The 24531-nt window shown below is 46.6% G+C and overlaps 9 protein-coding genes across 10 annotated transcripts; 6 read left to right on the top strand and 3 right to left on the bottom strand.

The window, feature by feature from the left end:
• Positions 1-37: 37 nt before the first annotated feature.
• Positions 38-2404, top strand: TERG_08879 (ATP-dependent protease La; the record flags this gene model as incomplete). The annotated part of the gene is made up of 3 exons (XM_003233993.1): positions 38-1895; positions 1960-2177; positions 2243-2404. 3 exons carry the CDS (start codon positions 38-40, stop codon positions 2402-2404), a joined length of 2238 nt encoding a protein of 745 aa, XP_003234041.1.
• A 725-nt stretch (positions 2405-3129) lies between these two features.
• On the bottom strand, positions 3130-4786 carry TERG_05909 (uncharacterized protein; the record flags this gene model as incomplete). The annotated part of the gene is made up of 3 exons (XM_003233992.2): positions 4518-4786; positions 3495-4429; positions 3130-3426 (listed from the first exon to the last, which is right to left on the bottom strand). The coding sequence occupies exons 1-3, from the start codon at positions 4642-4644 to the stop codon at positions 3130-3132; spliced, it is 1359 nt and encodes a 452-aa protein (XP_003234040.1). The 5' UTR covers positions 4645-4786.
• A 122-nt stretch (positions 4787-4908) lies between these two features.
• On the top strand, positions 4909-7126 carry TERG_05908 (uncharacterized protein). Its single transcript, XM_003233991.2, has 3 exons — positions 4909-5495; positions 5575-5866; positions 5973-7126. Exons 1-3 carry the CDS (start codon positions 4927-4929, stop codon positions 6165-6167), a joined length of 1056 nt encoding a protein of 351 aa, XP_003234039.2. The 5' UTR covers positions 4909-4926; the 3' UTR covers positions 6168-7126.
• A 272-nt stretch (positions 7127-7398) lies between these two features.
• On the top strand, positions 7399-12866 carry TERG_05906. Of its 2 annotated transcripts, XM_047750059.1 has the most exons (2): positions 7399-11561; positions 11627-12866. In XM_047750059.1, the coding sequence occupies exons 1-2, from the start codon at positions 8782-8784 to the stop codon at positions 11631-11633; spliced, it is 2787 nt and encodes a 928-aa protein (XP_047606730.1). In that variant the 5' UTR covers positions 7399-8781; the 3' UTR covers positions 11634-12866. The 2 variants fall into 2 exon arrangements, with proteins under 2 accessions (XP_047606730.1, XP_003234038.1); XM_003233990.2 differs by having other exon boundaries at positions 7399-12866.
• A 954-nt stretch (positions 12867-13820) lies between these two features.
• Positions 13821-15065, bottom strand: TERG_05905 (uncharacterized protein; the record flags this gene model as incomplete). Its single annotated transcript, XM_003233989.2, has 1 exon — positions 13821-15065. One exon carries the CDS (start codon positions 15063-15065, stop codon positions 13821-13823), a length of 1245 nt encoding a protein of 414 aa, XP_003234037.2.
• A 1241-nt stretch (positions 15066-16306) lies between these two features.
• Positions 16307-17388, top strand: TERG_05904 (uncharacterized protein; the record flags this gene model as incomplete). Its single annotated transcript, XM_003233988.2, has 3 exons — positions 16307-16383; positions 16473-16965; positions 17041-17388. 3 exons carry the CDS (start codon positions 16307-16309, stop codon positions 17386-17388), a joined length of 918 nt encoding a protein of 305 aa, XP_003234036.2.
• Positions 17389-17436: 48 nt separating this feature from the next.
• Positions 17437-20211, bottom strand: TERG_05903 (uncharacterized protein). Its single transcript, XM_047748518.1, has one exon. The coding sequence runs from the start codon at positions 19072-19074 to the stop codon at positions 17557-17559; it is 1518 nt and encodes a 505-aa protein (XP_047604501.1). The 5' UTR covers positions 19075-20211; the 3' UTR covers positions 17437-17556.
• A 33-nt stretch (positions 20212-20244) lies between these two features.
• Positions 20245-21542, top strand: TERG_05902 (uncharacterized protein). The gene is made up of 2 exons (XM_003233986.2): positions 20245-20325; positions 20386-21542. The coding sequence occupies exons 1-2, from the start codon at positions 20292-20294 to the stop codon at positions 21024-21026; spliced, it is 675 nt and encodes a 224-aa protein (XP_003234034.1). The 5' UTR covers positions 20245-20291; the 3' UTR covers positions 21027-21542.
• A 242-nt stretch (positions 21543-21784) lies between these two features.
• Positions 21785-24115, top strand: TERG_05901 (uncharacterized protein; the record flags this gene model as incomplete). The annotated part of the gene is made up of 1 exon (XM_003233985.1): positions 21785-24115. The coding sequence occupies one exon, from the start codon at positions 21785-21787 to the stop codon at positions 24113-24115; it is 2331 nt and encodes a 776-aa protein (XP_003234033.1).
• Positions 24116-24531: the final 416 nt, after the last annotated feature.

The raw sequence follows: 24531 nt of genomic DNA, 5'->3' as shown, positions 1-24531 counted from the left end.
GAGCATAGTAAATGTGGACAACCTGGTCGAAGAGCCCATGGACAAAAAGAGTCCAATCATACGTGCGGTGACTAGTGAGATAGTCAACGTATTCAAGGACGTTGCAAACCTAAACCCCCTATTTCGCGATCAAATCTCGACCTTTTCAATGAGTCAGTCGGCTGGAAATGTGATAGAAGAGCCTGCTAAACTAGCGGACTTCGCCGCCGCCGTTTCTGCTGGTGAAATTAAAGAGTTACAGGACGTCCTAGAAACGATGAATGTCGAGGAGCGCCTGTCCAAAGCTTTGGTTGTTTTGAAAAAAGAATTGATGAACGCCCAACTTCAGTCTAAGATCTCAAAGGATGTCGAAGCCAAGATACAAAAACGCCAACGGGAATACTGGCTAATGGAGCAAATGAAAGGTATTCGGCGGGAACTTGGTATCGAGTCTGATGGGAAGGACAAGCTTGTGGAGAAGTTCAAGGAGAAAGCCGAGAAGCTCGCCATGCCTGATGTTGTGCGGAAAGTGTTTGATGAAGAGTTGAATAAACTCGCACACCTGGAACCTGCTGCGTCAGAGTTTAATGTCACCAGAAACTATCTAGACTGGATAACACAGATACCATGGGGGAAACGAAGCGAGGAGAATTTCGGTATTAAGAATGCCATGAAAGTCCTGGACGAAGACCATTATGGGCTAAAGGACGTCAAAGACCGGATTCTCGAATTCATTGCTGTCGGAAAATTGCGCGGAACAGTCGAAGGAAAAATTCTTTGTTTTGTCGGGCCCCCTGGTGTTGGAAAGACGAGTATTGGAAAGTCAATAGCTCGAGCCCTGAACCGAGAATACTATCGATTCAGTGTTGGTGGCTTGACTGATGTGGCTGAGATCAAGGGCCACCGTAGGACCTACGTTGGAGCTCTTCCCGGTCGGATTATCCAAGCTCTCAAAAAATGTCAAACAGAAAACCCCCTGATACTCATTGATGAAGTCGATAAAATCGGAAGAGGACACCAGGGAGATCCGGCATCAGCGCTGCTCGAACTGCTTGACCCGGAACAAAATTCATCTTTCCTCGATCACTATATGGATATTCCCGTGGATCTCTCTAAGGTTCTTTTCGTTTGTACTGCCAACATGACAGACACCATTCCACGTCCCTTGCTAGACCGAATGGAGCTGATTGAACTCTCCGGCTATGTTGCCGATGAGAAGATGGCCATTGCAGAGCGATACCTTGCTCCGGCAGCCAAAGAGGTCAGCGGTTTAAAGGACGTGGATGTGATCCTTGAAAAGGAAGGCATTGAGGAGCTAATAAAATCATACTGCCGTGAAAGTGGTGTGCGCAATCTCAAGAAGCAGATTGAGAAAGTATACAGGAAAGCGGCATTGAAAATTATCCAACGTCTACCAGAAGAAGAACCTTCAGAGGAAAGTAAAGTTAGAGAAGAAGTGCGGGCAGAACAAGAAAATGCTGCGAAGCGGGAAGCGGATGCTGCAACGGAGTCTACTGAGCAACCCCGGGAGGCTCCAAAGCTAGAAGCTGTTCAAGTTCCACCAGATGTCCACGTCTCCATTGGGAAGGACAACCTGAAGGATTACGTTGGACCACCTGTTTTCACTTCGGATAGACTCTATGATACCACTCCTCCAGGTGTTGCAATGGGACTGGCATGGACAAGCATGGGCGGTGCTGCATTATACGTGGAATCGATTTTACAATCTGCGCTAACATCAACATCCCGACCCGGCTTTGAACAAACTGGTAACTTGATGAGCGTCATGAAGGAATCTACGGTGATTGCATATTCTTTCGCGAAATCTCTTATGGCGAAAGAGTTCCCAGATAATAGATTTTTTGACAAGGCGAGGCTTCATTTGCATTGCCCGGAGGGCGCTGTTCAGAAAGATGGTGCGTCCCAGATCTGTTTTTCCCTATGCTGTCCGTTTCTAGCAGCTGCTGATGTCTTTTATAGGTCCTTCTGCTGGTATTACCATGGCAACTGCTCTTCTTTCGCTTGCCCTTAACAAGCCCGTTGATCCTACTATTGCCATGACCGGTGAACTTACTGTGACCGGGAAGGTCTTGCGAATAGGCGGTCTCCGTGAGAAGACCGTGGCTGCTCGTCGGGCAGGAGCTAAAACTATTATATTCCCAGCAGACAATATGTCTGATTGGCTAGAACTCCCTCAGGTATGTTCCTTTACGATGGATGATTATTTTTTGAACCTTGACTAACTTTACGCGTTGTCAATTAGAACATCAAGGAGGGAATAGAAGGTCACGCTGCCAGCTGGTACTCAGAAGTATTCGATATAGTGTTTGGCAGTGTTGACCGACACGCTATTAACCAGCTTTGGGCCAAAGAGCTTAGCGAACCGGAGAAGGCCGACAAAACGACTCGGGAAGATGAAGACTAACCCTTTTTCCCCCCATACGCATTGAATTACCTATATAGAAGCCCCTGTTTCCATTTACATACCCTGTGATATTTGTATTCATCCTCCCCTCTACCGCGATCCCCCCGTCTTGGTCCTTACGCATCGGTCGGAGTTACTCTCGTGTTGAATTTATCATTTTTTTTGTTCCTATTCGTTTTCATCAAGGCCATTCCTTTGTGGTAATAGACAGCGGACAGGTGGAATTATTCCCTTCAAGGAGAGGAAAAGGGAAAAAAAAATAGGAAAGGGCCTGCTTACCCTAGATATGCAGCTTGATCTCAGCTCATATGGGTTTGGTTACTACTGGATATTGTCCTTGTACATTAGCATTACGATAAATGACATCTATAGAATCACATCGAGAGACCTCACTGCATCCACAGTTCGGTGGAGTTTATATTGACAACAAGGTTTGAGCCGTCAATGTCTTGGCTGACTAACTTAATTAAAACTAGTTAGTTAAACCTTGATATCAAGTCAACAGGTAGAGTAAACTGCCCAGCTAACAAAAATAACTCTTGATAAAGCATGAACCACTAGCTAAAAATAGTTATTTACGAATTTATCAAAAAGAATAAGGCGTACCTCGCACCCTGATACCTTTGAATTGTTTGAAAATCTAAGCAATTGAGCCGAATTGAGCTTTTCGTAAACTGTTTCATCACGGAATCTGATACCAGGTTGATCATCATTTAGGACCATGCCTAGCGAAGGGCATCTTTAAAGATAGCCGCCGCCGCCGTTTTTTCTAGCTGAGAAAGAATGAACGAAAGGACTATTAGTAAAAACTGCGGCAAATGGTCTTCATTTTCCGCATCGAAAGGGCCAAACTCCTGGATTTGAAGAAACGGGATGTTCCCTTGGGTTGGGATAACTCTTCGGCTATTAGACGTGAAGATGTAGTCAAGATATCTACTATCGTACGTTCCAATGCTAATGTGGAAGCCAAGGTGGTCCTGAGCTACCATGAAAGTATGGTATTTCTGTACAGAGTTCTTCCACTATAAATAAGACTATTATTAGCTGTAATTTCTTATGAGGATGTAGTACAACATAAAGAATAGTTTACCGTTGTGTCCTCCTTATGACGGTTCCAAATGTAAGCGGCATGCTCCATTGACTGTTGTGCAAGAACGGGAACCTCATTTATCCCCTCGACACGGGGCGCTCGTTTGGCTTCGAAAATAATGGCTTCACGAAGGTCCTTGCCCGGAGAAACGCTGAATGGAATGCTACCATCAATACGAGCCCGAAATTTGACCTTATCCAGAGGGTTTGATACGCTGTTTAGTGGGCCAAATTCGTATGTCGTCTCGAAAGAGTTTGCCATACAAAGGGGTTTATAGCCCAGGGGCTGCACAAGACTAGCTAGCCCCCCTAGAAGGATAACCGCGAAATCCGTGACGAGGGTCTCCGTCGGTGTGCGGGGAAGAGGTTCGTCAATTGGCACGCTAACTACGGAGTGTTCGGCTAGAGACGAGGCGTCCTCAGGGAGGGAGCTGCTAAAGCTGCCGATGTCGATGCCTGTCATTTGGATATCTTCTATAGTAATATCCTCCACCGCGGCGCCATGGCGAGTTGGGCTTGTGGGTGCCTGGTGACTTTGGTGATGAAAAGCGTCAAAAAATGGTTGTCCTCTGGGAGCATTTTCTAGGTAAGAGACACTAGATGGGGTTTGAGGTCGTCTGTCCTGAAGTTGGTTATATATGGGGACAAGCAGAGAGAATGGGCCTAAGCCATCCGACAGCGTTCCAGAGAATTCAGGAGGGGTGCGCTGCAGGGATTGTTTTGGAAGACATATTATCTGATATAGGGTTGTGAGCTTATCAAGTCCTAGCTGCTGGTTATCCATCAATTTCTTAGCGTCATCAACATTATCCCAGTTAAAAAAGTGCTCTAGGTTGGCAATGTAGGCCACTGCATGCTGGTAGTCTCCTTTTTTAGGCCAAATGCAGCGAAGGGTAAGGAATGCCTCTGTTGGAACTGTGGACGCAGAGAAGTTCCCTATTTCAATACTAATTAACAGATGTTGCGGAACTTCGTTACTGAGAAGCGCAGTTTAACCGGCTAGTCAGGCAACTAAAAGACGTACCATTCTTGCACAGGTCTTCAAGGTTACGGCTCTGGAGCCCATATTTCCGTGCTGCTGCACGCCATTCACCTTCATCTGAAGGTATTCTGTCGAGATCATGAGCCGCTTTTCGACGTGTCGCTGCCATCTCCACCTAGGCGTGTAACAGAGAGGTTATCGATAATAAAGTTGCACTAATAACTAAACTCTGTCGTCGGTAAGATTCTTGAGTAAATAGCTATCGCTACTTGTCCAGCGAGCAACTGAGGGTATCTTCTCGAGGTGATATAAAGCAGGGGAAGCAGTCAACGGACAGAAGATGAGGTTGCAAGGAGGAAGCGAGAGCAGAAGGACGAGGGGGCCAGGAGGGCGGGCTTCTTAAAGGGGAAGGCCGGCGCTTAGGATGGTTGCCTGGCGGGCGAGCCGGTGAATGATTGGCTGCATAAGGCGTTGGTTCCCCACCAGTGAAGGTTATTGGTCACGTGTTCACCCACCTCTATATCTCTTCCTCTTCCTCTTCTTCCCTTCTTCTTCTTCATCCCCTTCTTCCTCCACCATCTCTTCTTCTTCCTCATCCTCTTTTGCCATTTCTTCTATCACTGAATCATTTGCAAAAGGATACCTGCCGGCCCACATGCCCCTAGCTCCAGTAGTTCCAAAGACCCCAGGGCAGCCATATGCCTTTGAGCGGCCTGAGTGCTTGGGTTGGTACCTGATACCGTTATTCAAGCTCTACATCTCATACGCGCCAGACTCCTTTCCCTGTGACTGGCTGGAGAAAACAGAGGACATCAAGGTGAAATGCATAGACAGCACAGGCAACAAAGTAGACTTTCCGACTCCTCCAGAGCTTTTAAAGGCCATCAGGAAGTGTGAGAGGGTCAACCATCCTGAAAAGGGACTCTTCTCCGGTTTACCCAGCAACTGGGGCTTTTCTGGATTTATGCAGACGGGAGCCTATCAAGTTCTTGATGAGTATCCATTCATCGAACATGGGGAGTAAGTAAGCCACTAGCTTTTGCAAGATTCCTCCTCCTTGCTGTTACTTATCCTATCATCCAATCTAACGTCGTTCCAGGTTCTGTGGCCCAATGTTTAACAAAGTACACCGCATGGTGTATCACTCATACCCTTGTATAAAGGGAGTACAGCTTTTCTATCTTGAGCAAAACCATTGGAGTTGCATAATGAGAGATCATTCAAGCGCGTACGAAGTGAGCCAGGTCGAGAATGACCCCAAGAGTTATTTTCTTCGATCCGAATTACTGGCAGCGATTTCAGTATTCTACCGTCAATTGCATGATATGATATGGAATCCTCGAGTAGAGAAATACAAACCCATCTTACGGTACAAAGAGGGATTTTTGACCGTAGGTTATCCACTTTCCCTTTTGTGTCTCGTTCAGACGCTCCCCCCCCCCCCCCCCCCCCTTTTTTTTTTTTTTTTGGGTTGGCTAACACATGAGCGAATCAAAGGCTACAGTTGTGACGTTCATCCATCGACAGGTCCGAGTAGTTCAAGCAAGCATAAAACCATCAGAAACATATCCAACGATTACTTTTACACTACGCGCCATCTACGATCTCAACGCGGAAAAATATGATCAAGAAGTCGCTTATACTGTTTTGCAGTGGATCCTGAGCCCTCCCAAGCCTGCAGAAGTGGATTAAGAACTAGGTTGGTTTCGCGGTTGGGAGTATTTGTGTTTGGTGATGCTATCTGTATCTGAATTTGCTGTCTGTCTCTTGAATATTATGACCTTGGAAGGTGTAAAAGCATGCTCTTTGTTTTGGACTAGTTGAAAAATGGAATTCTCTCCTACTACTACTACTACTACTGGGAAGGACCACATTGATGCTGTGCAAAGTCGGCACCAATAATGTTACCCCTGTACTTTTAATCATTTGTCTCTCTTGAAGACTCGACTTGGAGTTCTGCAGAGAAAGCCGTTCTTTCCTTTCCTTCCTTTCTTTTTTGCCCTTTCTCTCTTCCTAGTATGGAGTACTCCGTACACGCGAGTGAAAGGTAGAATTTATGTACTGATCGACGAGGCTCGTAAAATCCTTGCACGTACAATGAGGTCACCAATGCGGGCCGATGCAGCTCCTACCGCCAGTGGTTAAACATCTTCCAGATGGGTAAGACCGCCATATAAGGAGATTTTTCTTTTTCTCCCATTTCTCATTTTTACTTTTTCCTCCCTTTCATCTCGGCTAAGAGTTCAGAGAAAATAATGACGAGAAGAGAAGGTCGAGAGAAGACCAGGGTAGTCCAAGGTAGGGCAACCTGTCAGAGTATCGAGAGCAAAATCAACCAGTCAGAAAAGGTGAACCTTAAACAGTCACCAGGGATGGTGGCTTTAAGCTGCTACCTTCAGATGTTGCCCGGCTTGTATTGTTGCCTGTCCGCTTCTTTATTGTGCTGCTGTTGTTCCAATTTTGCTGATCAGTACCAGTCGACAGGCAGGCTTGCCTTGGAAAGAGTAATACATCTTGCGTGAGTGCCGGCGAGTTGGGTTGGTCAATTGGAGCCAGCACAAAGCAGCGCTAAAGGAGAACTGTCACTAATGCAAGGTTAACGCAGGCAGCCCTATCCACGTCGTGCCCAACGATATCCTGGCTCCAACCCGCCCCTCAGCAGTCGCATGGGGGAAGTTAAATCTAGTGGGTCGATGGGAAAAATTCCATCGACTAAGAAGAAAGTTTTTTTTTTTTTTTTTTACCCTTTTTCTTTCCTTGGTTGCGATGAAAGTTACTCCGTGGAAGGTTTTGTTTGTGCGAGGAGTCATGAGTAGAGGAGGATACGATATCCGACAGAATCTGAAGCTGCTGCCTAGCGTTACGAGGTCTTGACTGAAACACACGGGCGAAGGAGAGGCCTTTCATGATCCAGAGAGGTGGCTGGGGAGGAGAGCTCGAGACGGCAGCAAGAGGGCGAGCAAGACCAGTACGGTCGTTATCCGCCTGTTCCCACCTTGTAACTTTGCGGGAGGGAGGAACTGAACCATGGATGCGGCCGTCTGATGGGCCGCTTTATCCATAAAAAGCCGGAGGAGAGCCTTCTTGTCGCCCAGGTCGGTTGTTTAGAGTCTGATCTTCTAGAAGTACTCAGCCATCCCAGCACATGTGTGTGTGTGCGTGTGTGTGTGTCTGCATAGTTATATCTGCATCTGCGTCTGCAAACTGTAACCAACCGACTGTCAACTGCTGGACAGGCAGTCAGTGACGGTGTCCTCGAGAGCGTCACCACCCAGTATCAAGACCGACGACGGGGGCCCCTTGAAAACCAAAGCTTTCGGCCATCCTGAGTCGCCATTAGCTCGCCGTCCGTCTTCTTGCCCGCATGTTGTACGTCTCCATGCCACACAGCAGACATCGTCTCTCCTCCTCGCTCGCCCACCAGCCAGTCTCTGGCGTCCAATTCGGTATGTCATTCGTGCGAGTTGTCCTGCCTGGCTCCCCCTATCCTCCTGCCATGTCTCTCTGCGTGTCCTGGCTCTGCTCAGTGGCTGGACATTCTCCTTCTCCGTCTGCCTCTGTTGCTGCTGCTGCTGGCTGTGTCGTGGTCCTTTTTTTTGCTTGTCGTCGAAGAAGGAAGAAGCGGCGGCGGCAGAATCAAAAAGCGGTCGCCAAAACGGCCAACGCCAGCCTCATTCTGAATTTTCACCTTCGCCTTTTCGTCTCAACCACAACAACAACCACAACACCAACACCAACCACACCTCACGCAGCAGCGACAGCAGCGGCAGCGGCAGCCAGGTCTTTTCCTTTCGCTCCCCCTGCTAGATGAGAAGCCTCTGCTAACCTCTGGCCGTCTCTCCGGCAGGCTCCCTTCCAATTGACCTGGGTGTGGTCTCTGCGTGACGGGCAACAGTCCAACCAAGACCCTGCACATACCGAACTTTTCCCTCTTCCCTTATATTTTTATTTATTTTTTTTTTTCTTATTTCTATTTTTTCCCCTTCCTCGCACTGTTTTATTGATATTGCTACTACTACTATTACGATGAATCCTCCTTGCCTCCTCTAGTTACACGAAGGAAAAGCAGCGCTCCTGTCCTTTTTCGCTGCTGGGTGGCTGCATGTAAAAGGCCCGTTTCTCGTTTGCCGCTGGAGGACCAAGGAGCCAGAGCCTCCAGCCGTATCCTTCACACCTGGTCGACAGGCTCTCCAACTCCCCCTCCCGCCTCGCCGGTTATTTCTTATGGACATTTCGCGCCTGTCTAGCCAGTCATCCAGGTCAGCTGTCACGCTGTCGAGCCCAAGCTCGCCTCGCGTCGTGCTGCATGGCCATCTCAATTGCCGACGCACCAGGCCCATTCTTGTACCCATTCTTCCTCATGCCTGACCTCAAGGCCGCTCCCCCGGTCAGACACAGCTTATTCCACCGCCTTGGACTTCGTAGCTGGCTGGGGAGGGACGGCGAAGGCATCGAATCTCACTCTCAGTTCATTGCCCGAGAATTGAGCCGCCAGCGCCTAGCGGGCATTCCTTCTTCAAATGCAAAACGTGTGCACGATGATAACGAAAGCGACGTCAACTATGATGACGATATCGACGGTGTGACTTCGGTGGCAGACAGTGAGCAGTTGGCAGGCTCCCTCCCCCAGGCCAGTCCGTCTAATGTTACCGTTGGTTTGCCCAGAGCCCCAACCTTTAAACGACAGAATTCAGAGCGCCGCGACCACCTTACCCCTTCGGAGTCTGGCCTAGGACACAGACGGGCCTACTCTGCTGACCGCCAGGGAGATATAGGGCCTTGTAGAACAAGCTCTCCCCTCCCGGCTTATTCTCCCCGGAATTCCGTGCCAGATTTACCCACAAAAGACTATCATGTATCGGCCCAGGCATCTCCCACCTTGATCAACGATGAACCGTCCCCACTTCAACGTGACCCCGAACTGGGGCAAAGGCAATCGCAAACTGACCTAGCTTCGGAATACGGACCTCCCTCTGAAGGTACTATCGATAATGAACTAGAAGCCGAACTCGACAAGAAATGGATCCTTAACCTTAGCATGAGGTTCAGGGACAAGTCTGACCGTGAAAAATTCTTCATCACTTATGCTGAGGCCTCGAACAGATGGCGGAAAGTTACCGTGTCTTGCGACTACCGTAATGCCGAACCTAACTCACTTGAGTCTGACCTGAAAAAGCTACAATACCACCGTGAAAAAAATGCTCATATATATGAATCAATTCGCGAGTCTATCGATGAGATTCAATTTTATGATACTGTCACAAATCTTAAACTGGAAACTCGGGACGGCCGTCTCCACGTTCATGTTACCGAGGATGTGAACGAAGTTATCATTTTCCCTCCAATCTCCAGCGTCGAGTATCTCAACCCCTTGTTTATTCCCGAAAGCGAACTAGATTTTGATTCTCACTTATCCGGCTTTGTTTACCGAGTGAAGTACCATGGAAAGGACTACGTGAAGAAGGAAATCACTGGCCCAGATACTGTTGAGGAATTTCTCTACGAAATCAACGCTCTTCACGCTCTTCTTGATTCGACCAATGTTATCAATTTTAGAGCAATTGTTGTTGATGACTCCGGGACTTTGGTCAAAGGACTCTTGATAGACTACGCAGAACAGGGCGCCTTGGCTGATTTGTTTTACGACTTCAAGGGTGAACTTTCTTGGAAAAGGAGAGAACGCTGGGCAAAACAGATCATTAAGGGACTTGGGGATATTCATGAAGCAGGCTTTGTCCAGGGAGACTTTACCGTATCCAACGTTGTTGTGGATGAGCATGATAATGCAAAAATAATTGATATCAACCGCCGAGGCTGCCCGATTGGATGGGAACCACCAGAGTTTGCCAAAAAGTTGGAGAGTAAACAAAGAATATCCATGTACATTGGCGTGAAGTCGGATCTTTATCAACTAGGGATGACTCTTTGGGGCCTGGCCATGGAAGAGGATGAACCAGGCAGGCAGCCACGACCGCTCCTTATACCGGAAGATATGAAAATCCCAGCTTATTTCAGGAGAATAGTTGATATTTGCCTCAGCGAACGTCCACAGGGCCGTTTATCCGCTAAGGACCTCCTTGCCTTGTTTGATGATCAAAGAGATGAAGTTTTCCCCAGTCCTGGAGCGGACGTACCCCGTTATGCTCCCATGCAAGATCTCAACGGTGTATACCAAGGCTATCCCTACAGCAATTACAATTATCAACTGGCTTCAGTGTACATGGACCAACATCCCAAGGGTATGCACTATACCAATGTACCCATAGGAGATCGCCTTCGATATCAACACATGGGGGTCGAGCCGGTGATAATGCCTCCATCGAGGAATAGTCCTGATTTCCATTGTGTGAATAACAACTTACAAGCTGCTCACAACGGCGAGCATGGCCTCCCCGGTTCTCCACATGGGCTTAATCATAATGGACAGTATCTACCTCCCGGAAGTCACTGGGCGAATGGTCATAATCCGGTGCCGTACTATAACCCTGCATTTGTTAGACCCGCACTGGCTTCACATCATACTTCCATGGGTTTAGCTGAAATGGAGCTCTTGGACCGTCAGGATAGAGAGACAGAATCTGACCCTCGATTTGATGATTTTGGACCTGTAGATCTCCCAGTGCATTCTGAACGCGGATGCCCCGTTGACGAAGACCATATTCATGAAATCCAGGACCATGTTGAAACCGACCCCTCGTACCTAGTGGATGACCCTTACCCAACACCTGATCAAGCCCATCTTCCTCTTGACTCCCTCCCTTCCCCTGAATATTATGACGATTCCCGACTGGAATACAATCCCGAAGTTAAGCACACTATTCAGGTAGATCCGCCAAACGATCGGGAAGGAATTAACTACCCCAAACCAGTCCTTGGCCTTGGGGATCTCTCTAGTTCTCGTCTGCCAATCAATCCGGACTTTATGAAAACCACTGGCTGTGACTTGGCTACGCACCATTCTGATATCTCTTCATCTGGAACAACCTCCTTTGGACAGCCAATTTCCAATGATACCCTTTTCACTTCTAGTTTACCAATAAATCTCCGATATGAGGAACTTCCATCCAAGCCTGTGTCTTTGAATAAGTATGCCGATGACGATTTCTTAACCTCAAGTTTGCCGATTAATCCGGCTTATGTCGATCCTTTAGATCGTGACACTTCTCCACGCGAACGAACTAGCAAGACGTTTAGCGGCGGTATAAAGTCTACGATACCCCGGCTCCGGATTACACCCCGAGACGACCTCTTCCACTCTGCCCTCCCGATCAATCCCTGCCACAGTGAGCAGAGTCTTGACATTCACAGGAAGACGCCATCGAGTCTTAATCAATCGCGAAGCAAGCTTGCTGCTCCTAAACCAGAACTAATTCCTGAGCAAAAGTTATCTGGAAATACTGCCGTTGGCACCCTTCCGTCGTCTGACGCTTCACCCGTTACCTCTAATGATTTATTCACATCTTTGTTGCCGATTAATCCGCAATTTTGTTTTCAGGATTTCAGCGCCCGTCTGTCACACAACAACCTGTTTACATCTATTCTACCGATTAATCCCCGCCATAAAGGACAAATTATCAGGCAACCCGGGAATCTAGGTTCTCCTATACGCCCTAGCCTTTGCTCCACGCATACCCCATCTATTTCAGCCCCACCTCACCAAATAATATCTCCACAACTGTCATCAACCATCTCATCTTCGGACGACCTTTTTCTTTCAACCCTACCGATAAACCCTCAACACAAAGGCAGACAGCCCGACCGTCTTACTCTTCCATTTTTCAAAGCGGTTAGCAATGATCTCATGTCGTCAAACCTGCCAATTAATCCGGCCTTCCCTCACCCCAACGCCTTCCTGGAGAAAATTATCTGATTCCCAGAAGTTATACAAGGCGACTACGAATACCCCCTGCACTGAACTACTTACGTCAGTGCTACCTATAAACCCGGCTGTTCGCACTTGATTATTCAACAACATAGACGAGCGACTCATAGTCAATTGCCCCCGAAAGTACAAAACTCCAACTTCTCTCTACACCAAATCCATCTCAACAAAAAATGCCACACTTTCCCACTTCGACACTTGTATTTGATACTGAATGTTATCTAATTTCAGTCCATTTATTGCATCATCTAGTAGGAGGAGCGCGGTGTTTTCCCTTTGCCCTATTGTTACCCATTTCGTTTGTTTCTCCCCCCCTTTTTTTTCGTTTGTTCTTCCATATGTCATTTCGTTTTATCGTTTGCTCATTGATCCGATGTTTATGCATTTATGTCTTACATTTCTGCCCCTTGTTATAAATCAGCCATTTTTTCCATCCATTTATTTTATTTCTTCCTATATACCCTATATAATGACCTGTCTACACTTTTCATACTCGGCAACGACCAAGAAAAAAACAAAAAAAAAACAAAAAAAAAAAAAATGGAATGCAAAAGTTTTTCAGCTACCCCTCTTCAGCCCTGATATATGCAAATTTTGGCGCTCCGTTGGATTCTTGGAGTATTTTCCTTTTATATGCCCTTTCAATTTATTTTCGAGTTTGAGTACAGTACATAATCTTCTTGTCTAACGAATGATGATATGGGTATGATTTTATTGCCTTGGGAGACAGGAACCCAGCGATGGTGCTTTGTTAGCTTGTGCCCTTGTTGTACGGAGTATCTTTGCACTTTTTGGCATGCATACGGTTTGTCGTCTCAGGATGTCATTTTTTTACCTGTTTTGGATACTGAAGCTTTGTGTCTTGAAACGGCGCTGGGTTGTTTGTGCGAAATGGTATACTAGTTATGTTTCAATCCAGATCTAGCTGATCAAGTCCTTTCTTTTGATTGAACCAGCCACGTTTAAAATTTACTATATGACAGGTAAGGTATATCGAAAATCTATTATCGAGGAAATCATTACATATTTTTATTGTTCAATCAAAAGGGAAAAAAGGGCCGAGAGTCGTTAAAGTACAGGTGTAAATGAGGCAGAGAAGATATAAAGTAGAGGTCGGGAACATGAAGAAATAGCAAAGGGAAGGCTCTAGAAAAACATCATCTTAGTAGGAAAAGCCGTTCAGCATAACATGTAATAATGATAAAAGTCTCTTACCCAGTGTCAAGCCACGAAGGAAGGGGATGAAAGGGAGAATAAGGTGGTAAAATAGGGGATAGAGGAAACAAAAAAGAGAAATAATAAGCAATGAAAGATGCAATATCATATACAAGTTCGATCCGTATGATAAAAATAAATGTAAAAGGGAAAGGGGGGAAATATCGACCACGAAGGACTGAATAACTGAATACGTTATAGACATGTTCCGCAGTATTAGCAAAAAGAGGGAGTACCGTGTCCGGTTACTAAGATTGTGGTGCATTGGATTCTGGCTCTTGGGGATCTTTCTCTTCAGATTCCTCGGTTGTGTTGGCTTCCTTAGCTGGCTCTGGTTGCTCCGTACTTGGAGTATCAGAATCAATTGGCACTTCAGGCTTGGCAGAAGTGTCCTCTTCGTCTAGCTTGCTCTCGGTACCTTGTGTTATCTGGGATTCACTGGCTTCTTCTCCTTTCTCCTCTATCGGTTGAGCAGGAATTTCTGTTTGGTTCTCTTCCAGTCCATCGTCCATACTTGAAACAGTGGGTTCAGATGGTCCGGGGGATCCAGGTGTTTCCTCGGTTGGCTCCTTTTCAGAATCTGTCACTTCTTCTGCTGGAGCAGGCAAAGTTGAGGCGGATTCTTCTAATACTGCAGCAGGCTTTCCCGTGTTACTTGAGTCACTGGATTCTGTGGATTGTTCTTCGAGTGAGACATTCTGCCCTTCGTTTTGGGTCAATGATTCCGGTTCCTCGGTGATTTCCTCGGCGATGTCCTCGGCGATGCCCTCTGCAATCTTCTCGTTTCTTCCTACCTTAGGTTCTTTGAGTGGCTGGGTCCCTTCTAGGGTGTTTTTATTTAGGTCATCATCTTCTGCCGCCTCGGCAATCGTTGTAACGCCCACACCTGTTGACGGAGAATGTCGATGTCGCCTTGTAGTTGCTGCAGACAAGCCTGTACCAGGCTCTTCAAGGCTGTTGGGAGGCGTTGCTGTTACTGAATCCTCCTTGCGCAGGATAGTCAGCCTTCTGTTAACACCTTGACTCTGACTATTCGAGGGTTCGGTGTGAGAAGCATCACCCTCTGCTTCAGGTGGTATTGTGTAGTTGTCATCAGGAATGAGGCTATAGACGTCGCAAACAGTCTTAAAAAAGACATAAAGGCCATCATGTCCTTCAACCTGCCAAAAAACTCCCCGATGCTGAAACCAGGCATGGGCAAATATTCGGTACACCCGCCGGAAGACATTCGTCAGATGCCTCATACTTGCTTGAGGTCCTCCAGTCGCATCAGAACCAAGAGTGAGTCGGCTTGGGAAGAATTTGGGTGACGTGAGAACATTTGTTGCCCAGTCGAGAGTATGACAGCAATAATCAATTGCACAACATGATTTAGGCGGGTCGTGGACGGCACATAGGTACTGCCACTCAGAAGCACGCATTTCGGGACAGGTTTGCGCTGAGCATGGTGGCTCTTCTGCGAAGAACGCAACGACGAGGTTGTTTGCTTTCATGGTAAGGAATCGACATAATTCGTACAGCCAAAGTGACCTTTCTACACCTGCTGGGGGCTCTGCTAAGTCTCGTGCGATTTCTCGGGTTATTGGGGCAACGGTATCAGAACCTGCGGGTTGTGTGAAATGATGGTATGAGGCTTTGAGATGTTCTTGGAGCTGAAAGGGAGAATCGAGCTATAGCCAACATATCGTCAGTTCTTGTTAGCTAGCCTCATCTTCTGTTGCGTCTATGAACGAAACCAACGAACCTCAGAGAGCGGAACCAAGGGGGGACCAGAGGCCATATTTGCAGCCTTTGTTCCGGGGCGTATTCTCCGTGCTGATGCATCATCCTGACCATGAGGTATCCCTAAAAATTCGTCGGATCCATCACTTTTCCCGTCGTTGACAGTTGGAGATTTGGGTGCGATCTGTACTTCCGTGAAAGGAGGAGGGCTGGGTAAGCGTGGAGAGCTTGACGGCGATACGGCTGATCCGGACATTATAATAGGCTGTCTATATAGACTCTTCGATCAGCCAGCAGGGTAAAGGTAAGCCGGTTTTATAGCTTGCTCAAGCTGTTCTTTTTTTCCGTGATGTAAACATAAACCGGGCCGTACCTGAACATGGAAATTAACCGCGCGCAAAAGATGAATCGTGCTAAAGTTGTTCCGTGCCGCCCACTTTAATTGGACGTCGAATAACTATTGATTTAGGTTATATCGATTGATATGGATTGATACGGATCAATTAATGATCGGATCTATAAAGAAAGGCTGACGGGATTTTACTACCTTGTCTAATTTTCCTTGTATAATCACAATGAGCGCGATCAGCGATGACGATGATAGCCCTCCACAGCTGGTAGATGTGACCGCTCCTGAACAGCCGGAGGAACAGCCCAAGACTCCGACAGACCAAAGCCTCCCTAGAGTCCCCATAACAATAGTAACAGGTACTTTGGCAGCTATACTTGTTCAATATGACTTTAATGCTCTAACAAGGTACCTTTTTCTCCCAGGCTACCTCGGGGCAGGCAAGACTACTTTGTTAAACTACATCTTGAATGAAAGACATGGGAAGAAAATAGCAGTCATTCTTAACGGTTCGTGGGCCTTATAAATATCTTTCAGTGACTAGTATACGGCCATACTGACTGTTCAAAACCAGAGTTTGGAGATTGTAAGGCTGGAAATTGTTATGCCAGTATGTGCGTCTAGCTAAATTACTTGCCTTTAGCTGTCGATATTGAGAAGTCAATGACTGTGAACCAAGAGGGTCAGCAAGTTGAAGAATGGCTTGAACTAGCAAATGGTTGTATTTGCTGTTCGGTAAGGTATGTGCTACAGTTAAATCTATGTATAAGACACATAGTCTCTACGGCCGAGTTATATAAAGCTGTGCTCTGACCGGACGTTATGGTAGGGATGCTGGAGTTCTGGCCATTGAATCTCTAATGAACAGGAGGGGAACTTTTGATTATATCCTACTTGAGACCACCGGACTAGCTGACCCCGGGAATATTGCCCCTTTATTTTGGGTTGATGATGGGCTGGGTAGCTCCATTTATCTTGACGGGATTGTCACACTGGTCGATGCAAAGAACATTAATAGGCTATTGGATGAACCATCTTGCGAAGAAGAAAAGCAAGGTATTCACGAAGGAAGCATATTAACAACCGCCCACTTACAAATATCACACGCAGATGTGATCATTCTCAATAAGACCGATCTTGTCTCAAGCGATGAACTTGTAAAGGTGAAAGATAGGATTACCTCCATTAACGGTCTGGCTACAATCCATGTAACGGACCATAGCAAGATACCGAGTATCGAGGGCACGATTCTTGAGCTGCACTCTTATGACAAATTAACAACCGTAGATTTCTCCACCAAAGGCCAGAGTCGACTCGACGCTGTAAGTTCTTACCTATCCCTTTTCACTGAAAAGGCTTTCTTTTATCTTGAGGACAAAATTGACAATCTCATTTAGAGCATTTCTACACTTGCATTCACAATCTCGGATATAACAGAGGATAAGGTTGCGCATATCGATGAATGGCTGCAAGCCGTGCTCTGGAATCAAGAATTCCCAAAACATAAACACAGCCCTGGGGAGACTATCACAGACTTCGAAATCCATCGACTCAAGGGTATTCTTTATCTAACAAATGGAAAAACAAGGATAATTCAGGGTGTAAGGGAAGTCTTTGAAATTACAGATGCACAAGATAGCCAGCCAACATCTAAACCTGAATCTAAAATCGTTCTGATCGGACGTGGGCTTGGATTGGACAGCTCAGCATGGCAGAGGAGCCTCCTTTCATATTTAGAGAGGTGAAGGAGCTTATTGAAAGTAGCTAGGGCTACTGCCGGGCTGCTGCTATCTTCGGGAGCCTATGGTATCAGGCAAGGGGCACCGGGTAGATTCTTTCATAGTTACATAAAAACAATGCTAGACGGTACGCATCCAGACGCCATGAATGTAAATCCTTGAATTACCGCTGGTTCAGTATGTCGTTTCTGCATTATCTTCGGGTGATATCGGGTGCCGAATAGCAGTTTGGGCCCTTGGCCGGGTTTTCACTTTTCCTAAAGGGGAACTATCAAGTCCAAGTTCACTCAAGCTGCAGCCCTCCTCTTGGTTCTCTTCACCAGGTGTCTTTGATTGTGCCGACTCAAAAGGTATAGGGCTTGCAGCGACTTTCGGTCTACTTTTGAACACACTATCATAATCAATGTAGTCACTATATGGGTCTTCATCTGTTGCTTCAGCGTTAGGTTTTTCCTTATTTTCGGCTCTTTTCTCAGGTGTTTCGAATGGATCACCGGGGAGAAGTAGCTGGGACTGTCGGCAGTTTTCTGGAATTGGCTTCCATGGACGAGGAGTCGCAGCAGATACAAACAGCATAGACTGTCTAGTGCGCTCCAACAGAGTAGCAGCCCGAGAAGCAGGGTCTTCGTCGTGTTGAGGCTGTGCTCCATCGTCCTGAATACCACTTTTATCACCTATAATCGGGTGGTCATCGATTTTAGGGTTAGTCTCAGGTAATTCAGGGTTGTTATCCTTTTCCAGAGACAAGGCGCCTAATTGCATGGCGAGCAAGTCCTCTGTCGATATATTTGCAGAATTACCTGGTTTGATTAAGTTTGTTGCTTCCGAGGCCTCATGGGACACGGAAGCTTTCCTTTGGACGGGCTTTGTATCAGTCATAGTTTTTGGGTTAGGGGAGGCATCAGGGGTATTATAAGAGATCTCTTGCTCTGAAGGAACCATCGAATTTATACCAATGTTAGCAGAACGTGTGGGTGTCTTTTGCATTTCATCATGTTCGGCTAACGGATCTATGGTGCTGTCTTGCTCTCGAGGCATGACTTCGGGTTCCTTGGAGTGTTCTGATCGTTGTAACCGAGTTCGTAGACTGTCCAGTTCTAGTGAATCTTTGAATTTCCGCCACTTTTGAAGCCGGGATTTCTGTTTTGAGAGGCGGTCCTCCAAATCCGCTAACAGGTCTGGATGATTTGGCGACCCAATATCATTTTTGACCTCTACCTTTTTCATGCCGGACCACACCTGCGAAAAGTCCATCTCAAGCAATGGTTCTGAGACAGCCTGTGGATCTCCATTCAAAATTGTGTTGGCCCAATTAATATCGCCATGCCATGATCTGTTGATAGAGTCTTGAATTTGCTGTTGATATCTCAATTCTGAGGCTAACGGTTTGGGCATGCGTCTTGAATTTGCTAGCTCATTAGATTTCAAATGGAGAAATTGCTTCAGGTCTCGACATGTCGAATTCAACTCATTTTTCTGGTCTATCATGGAATGTAAGGATGCACGGTATGCAATGATCATCGGCAGTAGGTTTTGAGTATCACTCGGAGGGCCACGCTTGCTAACAGGGAGTGACAACGGAGGGGCTCCAGTGCGATATTCACGAGATGAGGCTACAACTTTTCGTAGGACGATCGTAGAGAACTCGGCTAGGATTTCATCAAACTTCTCTCCAGTGCACTCTTCGAGCATTGCTTTCCGCAAGATTCTCTCCCTTCCCAGAGTTCCATTTTTGGTCAGCTCCGAAAGTGATCGGAAGAGAGCAGCCCGAAGGTTTGACGACTGCAGAGGTTCAAGTGGCGGGAAAAAAGGTTGGAGCTTCTATGAATTTGGGTTTAATGTTAGATGATACTCTCCTACGGAGTAATCCTGACAGGCACGATAGTTCATACGTTTCTGGTGAGCTCAGGATCCCATAGCTGGAACAGATAAAACAACGTCCATTCCACCGCCTGTACTCGTCTTCGCAGATTATTCTGGTTATCAGACAGCGTCGATGGCACAATTCCGGGCCAATCCGGACGCAGATCAAGACGCAAGAGCTTCAAATTGCGGATGAAGACTGCAATTGGCGGAGCCTGAGGCCATTTTTCGGCTCCGGAGCTCGCTGTAGAAACACGCATAGGGTTCGTGTCGCAGAGGCGTTTTATGCATAGGTGGTTTCTGATGACAATCTGGCACGAGTTAGTCCACAGTTGTCATTTATCCTCTAGGCGTGGTGTTGTCTATAGCAATTAGCTATCGATGCTCTCACGCTTTATTTTGATATTCAGGGGAGATTTGGCGACTTTGCTCACCGGGCAAGGGGCGGGTCACATGACGATGGCTTAGGCACGACCCCTGAGCATAGCGGAATGAATATCCAGGGAACAGCGCTGGCTGTATCAGGGGTAAATGTATCTTCCTACTGGTACGGAGGATAATGGCAGCATTTCGCATGTTGCTGGTGCCAACCTTGTACTATGTAACGAGGAAGAGCATCTCTTCATTAAATAATGAGTTGAGCGATACACTGCTTTCATCCTATATATCAGGGAATCCCTTTGTTTGATAGTTACATAGAGCACCTAGAGCATGTAATCTTCTATTCCTATCTCAACAAAGGAGGCCTTTTACACAAATAGTGACCAGGCTGTTCCTTTCAACCAACAGGGCCAGGTTCAACAACATATTGATAAATAGAACGTTTTAATCAAATAACGTGCGATTTGATAGGGCCGAGCTTATTAGTCATCCTGATCGTTTGCATGGATCTCGAAAAGCTCCAAAAAAAGCAAAAATAATCATAATCGGCTACTGATATGAAGGTTCAGAAATAAAGATAGACGGAACCCCCCTCCAACTCGCCACGGAGCTCCTCATCCCATCGATTAATCTTGTCCCCAGCTCGGGTCATTGCCAGAATAAAGATGGGTTCAAACACGCCCTGGACCACTCAGTCCGGTAAGTATCGGTCAATTCAGCTGGCGTAAAGGAGGGCTAAGCTGACTTGTTTCTGCATAGTTATCTCAACACTATCGCATCCTCTAGCGGAAAACGGCTCCTCGCCCATCCCATTCTTTCACCTTCTAGAACGGCTAAAAACCACCAAAAGAGAAGGCTGGCGACGGTTCGATATTTCCAATGGCGAGTCTATAGCGGATCACATGTACCGCATGTCTGTCATGACAATGCTGGCCCCGCCCTCGCTTGCCTCCAAACTGAATATTCTTCATTGCACGAAGATGGCACTCGTTCATGACATGGCCGAATCGATCGTTGGAGATATAACACCCGTTGATACCGAAGTGACCAAGGCCGAAAAAGCGAGGCGAGAAGCAGAAGTGATGGAATATATATCTAAGACACTACTGGGCAGTGTCTTCGGGGGAACTCCAGGAGAAGGCCTCCAGAAGATTTTTGAAGAGTACGAAGAAGACAAAACGCTCGAAGCACGATTCGTGCACGATATCGATAAGATGGAATTGCTTCTGCAGACCGTTGAGTACGAGCGGGCCCATGGTGGGAAGCTTGATCTAACGGAGTTCTACCACGTTTTCAAGAAAATACGGCTACCAGAAATCCAGGCTTGGGGAGAGGAAGTTATTCGAGAAAGAGAGGCATTCTGGGCAGATAAACCCAACCCTCCTAAGTTACCCCAGTGAAGTCTGCGTACCGCTTCCTTTTTACCCCTCAAATACCTGGCTTTAGACTGTTTCTGTTTGGGATACAAACCTAGAGAATCTTATAAGCAGGACGGACCTTGATTCATGCGCCGTTACTGACGATTTGGTTTAGCCCGCTGCCAGCAGGCGTCTGTTTCATTCTTATATTTCATGTTCTTGGTTATGCTGCTATGTTCATGTTCCTTTCCTAATTTATTGGCACTATTGATAGATTCATTTTTTGGACTGGGTTATGTCCGAAATTGAGCAGAGCTCAACTTTTACCCTAATAGACACGCGCGTATAATAACTACATCGACTTTAATGATTACACGTTTTCGAAGTGATTCCTCCTGAGTAAAAATCTGCCATACCTTCCAGAATGTTTGCTCAGGTCTACTCTCGGGACATACTAAACTGTGACTTGCAATTTTACAACTAGACATGTTCCGACAACGGCTATATAATGCTCATTAATCGCTGGCATTTGATACCAAGCTGCCTCACTCATGTAGGCCCAGTCCCGGCGGCTAATTTAAGCCACGTGACCACGCGGCGATTTTTCGCTTTTCCGCGACTTTATCAACTTAGGTAGCTCGCCAGGGTTATCATCATCATGCATCTCCCCTTGCCGGAAACGGAGACACAGGATGACCAAAGCTTTGATCCCAAACACCAAATGCGAATTAGATTGGATAGTTGCACTAGAAGGACTCATTTCGTGAATTTTACCGCAAGTGGCCACCATTTCACCATCGATGCCACGGTCCCTGACTCCTAGGAAGACCCGACATGGACGCGATACCAATTCAAGGCTCGCTTTATTAGAGGCACTTGACACGCCTCCGGGACCTTCGGCTGATGAGATTAGAACCTCGGAGTTCTTTAATGGGGAAGACTCTTCTTCTGAGGAATCCTCCCTATCGGAACCTGAAGACAGCGAGGCAGGTCTGCACGAAAAGCCAGACGGCAGTGGTGATGATGACGATGAAGATGAAGATGAAGATGTGAACTGGGAAGATGTCACTTCTAATCCCAATTCCAACATCCAAACCCCAGCTCCAGCCCTGCGAGACTTGAGTATCGTGCTAGAAAGGAATGAAGAATCATTCGCCCCTCTCTCACTTTCTTCCAAGAAAGGGCCAAGTAAGATCGACCGTCTAATTAGGACACAAACGCATTGCATGCATGTGCAGTGTCTTCTATTTCACAACGCTGTTAGAAATGCCTGGATTAATGATCCAGAAACAAAGAAGATTCTCCTTTGCCAGTTGCCAGAAAAAATCAATAAACAGCTGGGGCAGTGGAGATCAATAGTCAAGTCATCTGCCTCGATATCAGAGGGCCAGGATGAGCCTACATACCATATCCTGACAGCGCTTGCTTCTTACTGGTCTGAATCTTTCAATATTACTGCCCCTGGATTGAGAAAAAGAGGTTACAGACCAATTCCCGTTCTTGGGAGAGAGATTTCCAAATTCAATGGTCCGGATGAAGATGGCAACGACCATGGGGAAATTATTCGTGATATCACCGAATTTCGTGAGCTTGCTCGGCGACGTCAAGGGTCCCGTGATACAGGAGCCCAGCTTTTTACTTCTCTTTTAAGAGCTGTTGGCCTGGAAGCAAGAATGGTTACCAGCCTACAGCCGATTGGCTTTGGATGGAGTAAATTTGAGGAATATAACCCCAAAGAAAAGCCAAGCCGTTCCGGAAAGAAGATAGATAAAGATCTCAAGCATCCAATATACTGGTCTGAAGTTGTATCGCCTATTACGAATGATATTATACCCGTGGAGGCTCTTGTTCTTCCATTTTACCTGGCCAGAACTCCAGAACGTTTAGCAATGTTTGAACCTCCAGCCGCGAAAGCGGAAAAAGCAAAACAAGTGATAGCGTATGTGATTGCATACTCTCCAGATGCAACTGCAAAAGATGTCACTATTCGGTATCTGAAAAAGCAAGCCTGGCCTGGGAAAACAAAAGGATTTCGACTACCAGTAGAAAAAATTCCGTACAATATGTCTGGAACTCGTGCATATTACGAATATGACTGGTTTAAGACCACAATGCGGGGCTATCTACGACCAGCAAGTAAAAGGACTGCTGCCGATGCCAAAGAAGATGAAGCCCTTACACCTGGCCAAGCAAGGAATAATAAGCTAAAGGAGGGAGATACACTCCAAAGTCTGAAGGCGTCTGATGAGTTTGTACTGGAGAGGTTTTTGAAAAGAGAAGAAGCCCTCCGTTCTGGTGCAACCCATGTCCGTACTTTCACTACTGGCAAAAACGAGAAGAAGAAAGAGGAAAAGGTCTATAAACGATCGGATGTAGTGAAATGCCTTTCTGCTGAGAGCTGGCATAAAGAAGGACGAAAAGTTAAGATGGGGCAGACGCCTCTGAAACTCGTTCCCATCAGGGCAGTTACGCTCAACAGGAAAAGAGAGGTAGACGAGCTTCATCGCGAGACAGGTGAGAAGCCAATGCAAGGACTCTACGCCCGATATCAAACGGAATTTATAATCCCGCCGCCTATAAAGGATGGGGTAATACCCAAGAATGAGTATGGGAACATTGATTGTTTCGTTCCATCCATGATACCACGAGGAGCGGCCCATGTGCCATACCCCGGGACCGTCCGCGTTTGCAAGAAACTCGGCATAGATTATGCAGAAGCAGTTACCGGATTTGAATTCGGGAGTAAAATGGCTGTTCCAATAATTGAAGGGGTAGTCGTTGCAGCCGAGAATGAGAACCTTTTGAAGGATGCGTGGATGGCTGATGAACAGGAAAAAAGGAGAAAAGAGAAGCTCAAGCATGACAAACTTATCCTAGCTACATGGCGGAAATTTATAATGGGCCTTCGCATTAATGACCGGCTCCGGGAAGAATACGGTGGAATGGGTGAAACTGAATCTCACAATCCATTTGCTAGTCGCATGGACCCTGACTCTGAAACTCATCAGACTACAGAGGTCGATAGTCAGAGTCACGACACGGGAGGTGGATTCCTTGTTCCTGGAGCTGACGATGATATGCACGAAGAAGGTGGTTTTTTGGTTGAAGATGATAACCCACATGAAGGCTAGAGTCTACCAGGTGATGCCCAGGATTTGGACGGCCCTAAGCCGGTGCATTATAACTAGTTATTGTATCAGTTATTATTATTTTTTATTTTTATTTTTATTTTTATTTTTATTTTTTTTTTTTTTTGGAGGGGGGGGGGGCGAGTCTTGGCGCCCCCGCACTCCTCCTATAGAGAGGTTTACTTTGGTAAATCTATTTCATTGCTTCCTTTTGTTCGCACCGGCAGCGGACCGACTCGACGACACTTCTAGTTTCTTTGGATGCAGTTCTTCCAGCTTCTATTACACATTCAGCTATGTCTTCAGCCGTATCACCGTGTTGAGTCCAAGTTGTGCAGAGTTCGATTTCCTTCTACAGTCCTTACGTACAGTAGAGCGCTGCAATCTTCGTTATATTTCTTCGTTTAGTATATATATGT

Source organism: Trichophyton rubrum (genome assembly GCF_000151425.1).
Source record: "Trichophyton rubrum CBS 118892 genomic scaffold supercont2.6, whole genome shotgun sequence".
NCBI lineage: Eukaryota > Fungi > Ascomycota > Eurotiomycetes > Onygenales > Arthrodermataceae > Trichophyton > Trichophyton rubrum.
Note: the sequence above shows the minus strand (reverse complement) of the source record. Positions and strands in the feature narration are given on the sequence as shown.

What these genes read in the sequence shown, in the direction of transcription:
- TERG_05908 (XM_003233991.2), top strand. Translation starts at nt 4,927, where the DNA reads ATGATTGGCTGCATAAGGCGTTGGTTCCCCACCAGTGAAGGTTATTGG. An exon ending in CCATTCATCGAACATGGGGA is followed by an intron (nt 5,496 to 5,574) that starts GTAAGTAAGCCA and finishes ACGTCGTTCCAG; the next exon opens with GTTCTGTGGCCCAATGTTTA. An exon ending in ACAAAGAGGGATTTTTGACC is followed by an intron (nt 5,867 to 5,972) that starts GTAGGTTATCCA and finishes AGCGAATCAAAG; the next exon opens with GCTACAGTTGTGACGTTCAT.
- TERG_05906 (XM_003233990.2), top strand. Translation starts at nt 8,782, where the DNA reads ATGGCCATCTCAATTGCCGACGCACCAGGCCCATTCTTGTACCCATTC.
- TERG_05903 (XM_047748518.1), bottom strand. Translation starts at nt 19,074, where the DNA reads ATGCTCGAAGAGTGCACTGGAGAGAAGTTTGATGAAATCCTAGCCGAG.
- TERG_05902 (XM_003233986.2), top strand. Translation starts at nt 20,292, where the DNA reads ATGGGTTCAAACACGCCCTGGACCACTCAGTCCG. An exon ending in GCCCTGGACCACTCAGTCCG is followed by an intron (nt 20,326 to 20,385) that starts GTAAGTATCGGT and finishes GTTTCTGCATAG; the next exon opens with TTATCTCAACACTATCGCAT.